Raw genomic sequence first — 11,624 nt, 5'->3', positions numbered from 1 at the left:
GACGCTGCCAGAGAGCCGAAACCACGCCCCCTTCCGGTTTGCCCCACATCTAAGGCAGTGCTTAGTAAACACCTGATATCCAGGTAAACTAAAGCTCACTCACTCTTAAAGATGATAACTAATCTGAAATATCAACTACTCGAACAAAATACTTAAAATTCCCAATTCTCCCAAAGTGTAAAGAAGTTCATTTTAAAATTATAAACAACGTTTATCCCTCAAACGAATTTATGAAAAGAAGATTTAAATTTGTGGTAGAAAACTGTGAACTGTTAGTTTAGACTGTCCAAAATCTGTGGAAATCTCTCCACGACTTATCGTCCGGCTCCAGAAACATTGACTTTTGGTCCTTTCGAAATATTCAAATAGGAGTAATCCTCAAAGACAAACAGAGTGTTTGTCTTTGAGTGCAATTTTCTGCTGTTAAACTCAGATAAAACCGAAGTTATAGTACTTGGTCCTAAACACCTTAGAGATGCATTATCTAATGATATAGCGAGTTTGGATGGCATTAACTTGGCCTCCAGCACCACCGTCAGGAATCTGGGAGTTATCTTTGATCAAGATATGTCCTTCAACTCCCACATAAAACAAATTTCAAGGTCTGCATTTTTTCATCTACGTAACATTGCAAAAATCAGGCCCATCCTGTCTCAAAAAGACGCAGAAAAGCTAGTCCATGCATTTGTCACTTCCAGACTGGACTATTGTAATTCTCTATTATCAGGCTGCCCTAACAAGTCTCTAAAGAGTCTCCAGCTGGTCCAGAATGCTGCAGCACGTGTACTGACAGGAACTAAGAAAAGAGACCATATTACTCCTGTACTGGCCTCTCTGCACTGGCTCCCTGTAAAATCAAGAATAGAGTTTAAAATCCTTCTCCTCACTTACAAAGCTGTTAATGGTCAGGCACCATCATATCTCCAGGAGCTCATACTACCCTATCACCCAACTAGAGCATTACGCTCCCAGAACGCAGGATTACTTGTAGTTCCTAAAGTCTCCAAAAGTAGAATGGGAGCCAGAGCCTTCAGTTATCAAGCTCCTCTTCTGTGGAACCATCTTCCTGTTTTGGTCCGGGAGGCAGACACCCTCTCTACCTTTAAGAGTAGACTTAAGACCTTCCTCTTCGATAGAGCTTATAGTTAGGGCTGGGACCAGCTCTTAGTTATGCTGCTATAGGCCTAGTCCGGGGGACAATGACACACTGAGCTTCTCTCTCCTCCCCTCTCCTCTCCTCTCCATCTGTATACATTATGCCTGTATACATGCCCCATCTCTGCATGTCACTGACTTGCTTCTTCCCCGGAGTCCTTGTGCTTTCTAGTCCTACAGGCTCCCATGGATCCTGGCCGCGCCCGGGTCGTGGATCATGGATGCGCCCACTGCTATGGCCCTGCCTGATCGTGGATGCGCCCACTGCTATGGCCCTGCCTGATCGTGGATGCGCCTACTGCTATGGCCCTGCCTGATCGTGGATGCACCTACTGCCATGACCCTGCCTGACACCCACCACTACTGTCGCTAATATTAGTCACATCTCTGTTACATACGTTCCACTACTATTATCGTACTGCATTGCTACATACCATCCTTACCGTTAATCACTACTACTGTTATCACTAGTAATCACATTTCCATGTGCATTTCATCATTATTGCTGTAATACATCTTTATGTACTTTCACTCCTGTCAACCATCGCTTATAATTGAATACATTGTGATCTCGTTGATCTGCTCTGTACATGCGACATCTATTGCACGTCTGTCCGTCCTGGGAGAGGGATCCCTCCTCTGTGGCTCTCCCTGAGGTTTCTTCCGCATTTTTTTTCCCTGTTAAAAGGGCCTTTTTTTGGGGCAAGTTTTTCCTCACTCGAATCGAGGGTCGAAGGACAGAGGGTGTCGTCTTTGTACAGATTGTAAAGCCCTCTGAGGCAAACTGTGATTTGTGAATTTGGGCTATACAAATAAAATTTGATTTGATTTGATTTGATTTGAATAATCTCTTTATTATTACAAAATATTACATACACAAGTGTCATATGCCAAATCCCCCCCCCCCCATCCCCATGGCTTGCTCTTAAGACTGAACTCTCCTTGTTACAAAAATTAATAATCCCCATGCTAATAAACTGTACACATTTGTTTATATGATTTTACTTTTAATTGTTTTATTATTTATTTTATGCTCCTTTATTCTTTCTTTCATCTTTATATCTGTTGTATGTTTGATTTTGCAATGTGATATACACCACCGTAATAACTTTCAGTTTGGTTTTCCAAAGGTGTGAATTTACGTTACGTTCTGGTTCAGTTCTTTGAGCTGCTGATGTACAGGAGCAGCCCTACAATGTTTAAGTTAGAGACGACGTCAGTAACGACACTGTTGGCTGTGTCGTCTTTATAGACGTCACAGTCTGATGACAAACATCATCTGTGAGATTCAAACAGGATCAATACGTTATCCGTCTCTCTTCATTCACTGCCAGACAAAGCTTTGTTCAATAAGGTCCATGAAGGAACAGGAACAGGAAGGGCCTCTTCGACTCGGTTACGAAATACACCGATCAGTCATAACATTATGACCACTAACAGGTGAAGTGAATAACTGATTATCTCTTCATCATGGCAGCAGAAGGCAGTGTGATGTACCACCTACCTAAGCACTGTTGCACACCATGTTCACCCTTTCATGGAAACAGTATTCCCTGATGCTGAGGCCTCTTTCAGCAGGATAATGCTCCGTGCCACAAAGCAAAAATGGTTCAGGAATGGTTGGAGGAGCACGACGACGAGTTTGAGGTGTTGAGTTGGCCTCTAAATTCCTCAGATCTCAATCCAATCGAGCGTCTGTGGGATGTGCTGGACAAACAAGTCCGATCCATGGAGGCCCCACCTCGCAACCTACAGGACTTAAAGGATCTGCTACAGCACTTCAGGGGTCTAGTGAAGTCCATGCCTCGACGGGTCAGAGCTGTTTTGGCAGCAAAAGGGGAACCAACACAAGATTAGGCAGGTGGTCATAATGTTATGCCTGATCGGTGTATATGTGTATGTATGGGATTCTTCGTTCCTGTTTGAACTGAGCCATGATTCACATTTACGTGTGTAAGTTTAAAAGAAAACTTTCCAAGTCAATAAAGTCTTTTATCTAGACTACTATTAATGTCCCTGGTCATGACAAGGTCAAGGCGGGAAAATGGTTTGGTCTCGACTTTATTCGGAGGGACTGGACGTCTCCTCAGACCCCTTCAGATATACGAAACAACTGTACATCTTTGAGTCTACGTTTAAGAGGGGCAACGAGTGTTTTCTTCCTGAATGGACGGTAATCTGAGATGTAACCAATCAAGACTTCTCCAACGTCTCCATCAGTCATACCAACAGTATGGCTACAGCTCACACACACACAGGGTTATACACACGTCAGACATATTACGTGGTTGTTTGGTTTTGCCTTCACAGCCCTGTCAACTTTCCCTAATTCTAATTTGTTATGCAAAATCAATTAAAACAGAAAGAAAGAAAAGAAACCCTGAAGCAAGTTTAATTTCCCACCTTAGTCTTTCATACAATTTTTTCCAGGTTAAGAATCTGAGTTGTGTTTTATACATACATGTGAAAAAATACAGGAAGTGAAAAAAGGGGCCAGAACCAAATGTTGTGCTTTGATTTACACTTGAATACAGTTGGACTTTATAAAAGAAGTTCATTATGTGTTCATTATAATGATGGTCCACATCTTGTACACAACCACAAGAACAGAAGTAAAAAGAGTAAAGTGCAAAGAGGCTCTTTGATTTGGAACAAAACCTCCATCCGAGTTTCTCTTGATGTATCTCAAGAGAATATAAACTTTGGGTTCAGTGTTTGCTTGGACAGCTTTGAGGGGGGACGGACGGACAGACAGACTTATTGTGTTTCATCACTTCGTTCTTAGTTCTGACAGGAGTGTGTAGTCACATCATTCAGACGCTCGGACACGTTGTAGGATGATTATAATGGAGGGAAATATTAAAAGACTTAAGTCTGCTTCACCAAACTACTTTATTCTCCGGTCAAACACTTAAGTCATGTGCTCTCAGACCAACTTTGTGTTTACTGCTAATTAGAAACGGCAAACGGAGATGATGAACCTCAACGTGTTAGCATTTAGCCGACAGCCTCACAGCTGCGAGCGTGTCCGTAGAGTCTTTGTTTTCCACACAATAAATAAAGTGTTTTCAACAATTAAATGAATGAAAGCAACCGCGTTTTAACAAAACGAACATCGTGAAACAATTCTCTGAATCAATCAGATGACCGTTCATCTTCACGTGGTTAACTTTGTGACTTTCTCATCGTCAGTGACATTAAAACCAGCTTCATGTTAAAGTGGTGGTTAAAATCCAGACGCAGTTCCATGAAAACAAAGCAGAAACTTATTTTCACATCACGAGTTGCTCTTGGTGCGTTTCCTCTCCCTCAGTGGCTGCGTCTCTCTCGGCCTTTTCCTACAGTTTGTCCTGCTGGGACACAGCAGGGACACCGTTTCCTGAGCGTCTGTCGTGGACTCGTCTTCGTCCGGCTTGGCGCTGCAGCAGACGGCGGGGACGGGAAACGCCTCAAGGGTTAAAGTCTGAGTGTGGAACAGAGGAGAGCAGGCGAACAGAGCTCTGACGGCCTCGTGGAGCAGCAGGTTCTTCTTCTGCTCAGGTGAATCATCTGAAGCTGCAGACAGACACAAAGCTAACTTCATGACTGAGTGTTCACTTACAGACAGAGGTGCAGGATTTATTTAACCAGGAGTCTGAAACCGTCTGAAAACTAATGGAAACTGTTCGTCTAGCTACAGATATTTGTACCTTTTTGGCAACAAAACTAGTCAGTGACAGTCACCGGAGTCTAAACGATTAGTCCATTAATCGATGAGCCACGTGAAAGAAAATCATTTGCAAACTATTTCAATAATCGTTTCATTACATTGTCTGGTTCCTGCTTGTTAACTGTGAGGATGTTTTGTTTATCATCATAAACACAGAAAGAGTGAATTTAATAATAATCACAGTGTTGTCAGCTGAAGCTGCAACGATTCCTCAATTAGTCGTAAGTCAAAATTAATCACCAACATTTTGTTGAGCATATTTCCCCATTTATTTTTAATAAGACTAAACAAAAGAAGAAATTTAAAGACATCACTTTGGGCAGTATAGACTTAATGATTAATCATGAAAATAATTGATAATGAAAACAGTTGTTAGTTGCAGCCCTGAGGGCCAGACTTTGGTGATGCTGCTGTGATTATTAATAATCCTGATCTGTCTACAAACTCTCAAGATAAGGTGAGAAAAATGCCCATTTTGTCCAAACTGACAACTTCAAACATCTCGTCTAGTCTGACCAACAGTTCAACACACAAAAATATTCAATATTTAATATATAGAGAAAAGCAGCACATCTTCACATTACAGACGCTGGAAGTGGAGGATTTTTGGCAATTTTTCACTGTTGACAATAATGGAAAATAACTGATCAATTACTGGACAGATGCTCTCAGGTCTACGGGTGTCTTCGGAGAAGAGCTCTGCTATGAATCAACATGTTGTTCCAGGACTACAGTACATGACTACGTTGATCATCTGACTCTGTTGGTCTCTTTTTTTTAAACTAAATGACTTTATTCAGTAACAGTCGGATACATAACGAACCTTTTCCTGCGCTGCTCTGCTTCTTCTCTCTTAGTCGTCTCCTCAGAACTGAAACGTCTGCCTGCAGCGTTTCAACCAGACGTTCACTCTCCTCCACGTCCCCACACGCTTTCTGTCCAACACAAAACACACAAGCTGAGCCACAGTGTGTGTGAAGCAGCAAACACACGTTCAAACACACTTCCTGCTGTTGCTCACCTGCAGCTCCGACTGCAGCGACTCATTCATTTTGTTCACTTCGTTGACGTCTCTCAGCAGCCCGTTGGAGGAGAAGAACTTGGCGCTGGAGCGACAAAAGATGAGTCACATGATCAAACACACAGACGATATGCAAACCCCCTATTCACCGTGGCAGGATCGTACCTGTGTTTCTTCATGGTGAGGTTATAACCTGCTGCAGAGCACGGAGCTGACACCTTCCAGTACGCCAGCTGCTCCAGTAAACCCAGATTATTGACCAGCACAGGGACGTTCATGAAGCACCTTCAGAGAGGAGGGAAAAAACACAGTTCATCAACAACAGAGCAGAAAACACACAGAGACTCTCTGTAACACAGGGATGATCTGTCACTTCAGTAAACGTAGCGGTATGTTGTTTCATGACTGTAGACGCTGAATGAAAAGAGTCTCTGACCTACAACAATTCACTCACACACTATGAAGACCTGCATGTTGATTGGATGTTAGGACAGGTGAGCAGCTGTCGTTAGTTACCTGCTGCGGGAGATGAAGGCAGCGTACTCCATCCTGTGTGTTGAACCTGGAGCCGTTACCTTGCTGGGCGTCAGCAGCACAAAGATCATGTGAGGGTTGGACAGAGCGCTTTTCAGCTTCTCGTGGACGACCTTCTCCCTGAATGTCATCTGTTGGTCCGTGTTCCTGCGCTGACGGTACCAACCAATCAGGTTCTCCTCCAGGTGGTAAACACACGACAGATCAGTCGGACGTCTCAAATCCACTGTTCAGCTCCTCTGATGATTATCAGTGTGAAGTTTTACCTGCTTATTTTCTGCCAGGATCGTCTTTACAGCGTCCACATTCACGTCTCCCACATTGTTGTAGAAGCTGCAGACACAAAGATGAGGACGTGACAAACATCTGGTGACAGCTGCTGGGACTTCATCTTATGTTCCCTACACATCTACATGCAATCACATGATCAGCACTCAGCAGTCACATCAACGATATAATGTTCAGACCTGCTGTCAACATTCGTCCTGAGTGATCCGATCACAGGTGTTCAGCTCTCAGTCCCTCAGTCCACACCTGACATTGACAGAGTGACACCTGTGATGAGATTTCACTTCCCGCTCTATAAACAAACTAACCCGTCCATCACTGGGACAAACAGACTCCATGTTTCTACTCAAAGACAGAAAGAAGTTCATGTAGAACATTTGCTGAATTTACAAGAAGGAACAAATAAGTCAGAATCAGTCAGAGACAGAGTTTCACACAGTTTATAAAGTGTCTCCAACTCAACAACTCACTAAACTGACACATTTGTTAAGGGAGTCTGGGGACAAAGAAGTCGCCTATACTGGTTACTGTTTAGTGTGTTTGTAAAATGTGACATGTTTAGTGTGTTTGTAAAATGTGACATGTTTAGATCAATAAAATGTTTCTTCTTTCATAAATTGAGTGTAAATGGTGAAATCAGTGCATTAGCACTTTAGACACAGAAGCAGACAGGCTGGTACAGCCATGCTGCCACAAACTGACACTTTTTACAAGGAAAGTAAAACTTACTGTTTTCATTTAGTGCTGAATTTACCAGAAGGAGACAATGATTCAGAGTCTGTCAGAGACAGAGTTTCTGAAGTTCATGAAGTATCTCAACAACGCTTAAAATTAGGCAATTTGGTATGGAGTCTGGTGATACTGAGGTTATGTAAAATGTAGTTTTTCCATTAAAAACAATAATCGATCCTCAAAATGCTCTGAAATAATAAAAACCAGTTGGATGAGAATAAAGCAGCGTGTTAGTCTGAGTCGGTCGCGAACGAAACGGCTCTTAGAGCCGGCTCTTTGAAGTCAACGATCGGAGCCGGCTCTTTGAAGTGAACGATCGGAGCCGGCTCTTTGAAGTCAACGATCGGAGCCGCTTTGTTTTTCTCTCTCTCTTTTTTTCTGTTCAAGCCGCACGTGATTGGTCAACTACATGATGTGTGGTGGTGTCTGTGTGAGTCTCATATGGAGCAGGCTCTACACATAACCTGCACAGGCACGTTAGAACTGAACATCCATCAGTGCAGTTGGAAGAAAAAAGACAAGCAAGTGAACCTGCTAATGAAAGTGCCAGTTTGTCTGCTGCAACTGTTGCTGCTGCTGCAGCGTCTGCAGCACACCACCACCTGGACCTACAAGCCACAGCTCTAAGACACAGTTTGTGCAAAAGGCTATGTACTTTAAGTTGTTTTTTTTGTAGCACTCTGTTCCATGTTAGTATAATAACCCATATAAATAATAAACATGTTATATAATGTATGTTTTGTACATTAGTAATTCAATTTACACATCATTTTACATTATTTTTGGTAATAAATTTATTTAAGCAACAAAAAATCTGAGGAGCCACTTGGGAGCCGAAAGAGCCGGCTGTCTTTAGTGAGCTGAGCCAGAAGAACCGGCTCTCTTAAAGGAACTTGGGGCAGGATCTGGGAAATCATAAACATGCATTTTAAGTTTTTTAATGCTAATGGGTGATGAAGCGTTCAAAACCAAAAAGACCAACCCACGTATCTCTCCATTGCCTTGAACAGGCTGCGTGCTGCATAATGTACTGCAATTGGGGCCCGAATTTCCCGTTCAGTCTTGCGGACGTGACATCAGATGACGCTGAAGGCGCGTCCTCAACCTGCTTTCGACTTGGATACGGGAAGAAAACAAACGCGGCGGACCCAAACTAGTGTTTGGGTAGTAATGGAGTCTGCTACAGCCAGCAAACGACCCACCACCACACCAAGTCCACTATAAAGTCATAGTAGGAAGAAAACAAAGGTTTTATCAGCGGCATGTCGTGAGTCGAAACGAAATTAGGACCAAAGCCGGGCTGGCACCAGAATACACATTGGATACGCATTCGACTCACGGAGGCAGCTCCAACTTGAACTGGGACTGAAAACAGATGCTGACGTGGCTCATTTCCTAGTAACCAGGTAAGAAAACATTACTGGTCATGTTAAGAGCTTGATTTAAAAATCATATGAGATCACGAGGACTCAGAGTGACCTAACATGCAAGGTAGCTGCAAACATGTAACCTAGTCCACCGCTGTGTAACACTGAATAGTTACAGACTGCGCATTTTCCACGGTCCTTTAGTCTGAAACCGAAGAGTTAAAAAATATGTCCCTTTATATACGGGACCGAAAGCCCAACCGGTTATCTGGGAGGTGACGTTAGCAGCTGGCTGTAGCCGCAAGCTAACGGTTTGTGTGTGTCTGTGTAGTAACATTAGCTGCTCACACACAGCAATCCCATATCAGAGACAATATTTCTGTCCGCCAACATGCCGTCTTTGCTTTCGCCTGTGCCTTCAGACTGCATCAACCGTAAATGTAAATCGCCGCGCTTGTGTGTCACTACACACAGTGAGCCGGCTTCCCGGCTGCTTCATGTGTAGTGGATAAAACCAAAGCAATGAGGTAGCCTCCTGCGTCAGGTATCGACAGCCGGCGAGTCACTATTGAGTCTTATTTCATGATCCTGCCCCAAGTCCCTTTAAAAGAGCCGAAGAACTACATCTGAATCTGAAGAACAGGACCCCGGTCTGGGGTCAAGACGTCATCTCCTGTCCAGCTGTACTCACTCGTTCAGTTTGTAGCAGGCGATGTGCTTCTGGATATCTGTTAAAGAAATAAAGATGGTCATCATGTGACAGTGAGGATGTTTGACTGTGTGTGACCGTGTTTGACTTACTGTAAACCTCCTCGATGTGAATGTGATCAGCCTGAGAGTCACTGATGGTGATCTGCTCCTCGATCCTGCTCTCTCCGAGGATCAGACCCTCCTGCACAGTGACCACACAGAAATACAACTACAGATTACTTTATGGACACTATAGTGTGTTTGACCTGACGTCTGATTTATTCAACATTAACTATACACTGAGCTGTGTGTCGGTCACAGAATTTATGATTTTCAGTGGACATTAAACTCAAAACATCTGAATAGGATTTAAAAAGACTAAACATAAGATCCAATTTAATAGATAATAATAAAATAATTAATCCATCGGCGGATCAACAGATAATTGATTCAAGCGAAAGGATTAAATACAAATAAAACAACACAGTACTATATGTAAAAATGTATTATAAGCATGAAAAATAACAATAATAAAATGACACAATACTACTTGTAGAAAGTGATGATAAGATAAAATGGAATATATAATATTAGTAATGATGAAACATTGCAGATGGACTTCTAGTTGAACAAAACAAAACATTTAAAGACATTAACAGTTTTTAATATTTCAAGGTTAAACAATTCCTACATAAAATAATCAGCATACTGATCAGTGATGAAGATAATCACAGCTGCAGTCGTATGAGTGAATAAATTCAGGGCTGCAATGAATTATTATTTTCTGGATTAATCCATTAGTGGTTTGGTCTTTAAACGTCTTGTTCTGTCCACAACCCTTCAGTTTACTGTCCCAGAGGAGGAAAGAAACCAGAACACATTCACATTAACGAGCTGAAGCAGAGAATGTGACAATTTTCCTGAAAGAAAAAAAAAAAAAAGAAAAAATTCAAACCAGTCAAATAATTCTCAAAAATGTTGCCGATTAATTTAATAGTTGGAAACTAATCGATTGATTGTCGATGTTCTAAATAAAATAGATTAAAGGAGGAAACAGGCAGTCTGTTGTTTATTTGTTGGTTCCTCCATACGAGCCCAGTCACACACACTGACCACCAGTACTCCCACCATAAGTCAGCGGTGGCGCTCACTGGGCGCCAGTTCATTACGTTAAAATTCGACTCTTAAGAAAAGCTTGTTAGTTTATACATTTGCCGAATTCACCAGCACACCTGCATGACTGAAACAAACATTCAGTCATGATTCAAAAGCGGTGCATATTTGTTAATATTCGGTGTCATGTTAAATATGAATATTTTTGAACGGAGTCTGGTGTTGCAGCACTGTTAACGTCTTAGCTCGGTTTAAAAAGTTGCAGAAATCCAGTGTTGACAGGTTTACCGTCACTTTACCGACAGACGCTTCTCCTGTGATCCAAATCACAGCATGAAAACTCCATAATTAAACTATTAATCAGGAGCTAATCAACTTCAAAGTGTGTTATTAGCGGTTTTCTGTTTGCTAGCTTACTAATCCCCTTCCACCTGACACTCCGCCCGGCAGGTCGACTGGACACACAGCCACTTTAATGAGATGTGAATGTGTTTCTCACCACGTCTGAATCACTGTTCACATGCTGGAACATTAAAGACGATAACACAATCCCGGACACACGGACAGTCGGCTCCGCCATGATGCTTGTTGACGATGAAGACGCTGAAGCGAGCTTCCGGTTGGACAGTGAGGGGAAACTGGAGTCACGCTGAGCGAGTCCTCGTCTGTCCACCTCTTTACTGGTACTGAAGCAGGTGGACATCAGTGTGCAGCCTCACTGCTGTCTGAGAGACACTTTCAAATGTGTGACACCGTTAATACACACAAGCAAAGGGACAGTTCACTGTTTTTTCACACCTAAACCACACTGGACCAGATCTCTTTTCAAAAACCTCTACACCTGAACCTGATTATCCCAGAGAGGCTGAATATTCTTTGAAAAACAAATATTGAACTAATACTCAAAAATCATAAATCGGGAAAAACGATTATATTATTAAGACATTTCAGATTTGCTCCATCGCAATTATTCTAACTATTTATTTATTTTGTAATCCTGTGACGTGCTGCAGAC

The 11,624-nt window shown here is 42.4% G+C and overlaps 1 protein-coding gene across 1 annotated transcript; it reads right to left on the bottom strand.

The window, feature by feature from the left end:
* Positions 1-3,531: 3,531 nt before the first annotated feature.
* abraxas1 (abraxas 1, BRCA1 A complex subunit) lies at positions 3,532-11,344 on the bottom strand. The gene is made up of 9 exons (XM_084383574.1): positions 11,109-11,344; positions 9,608-9,698; positions 9,498-9,534; positions 6,686-6,752; positions 6,402-6,598; positions 6,051-6,170; positions 5,886-5,970; positions 5,688-5,799; positions 3,532-4,710 (listed from the first exon to the last, which is right to left on the bottom strand). Exons 1-9 carry the CDS (start codon positions 11,310-11,312, stop codon positions 4,433-4,435), a joined length of 1,191 nt encoding a protein of 396 aa, XP_084239700.1. The 5' UTR covers positions 11,313-11,344; the 3' UTR covers positions 3,532-4,432.
* Positions 11,345-11,624: the final 280 nt, after the last annotated feature.

Source organism: Pagrus pagrus (assembly GCF_965226575.1).
Source record: "Pagrus pagrus genome assembly, chromosome: 19".
In the NCBI taxonomy this organism is placed as follows: Eukaryota; Metazoa; Chordata; class Actinopteri; order Spariformes; family Sparidae; genus Pagrus; species Pagrus pagrus.
This window is presented reverse-complemented; position numbering and strand designations above follow the sequence as displayed.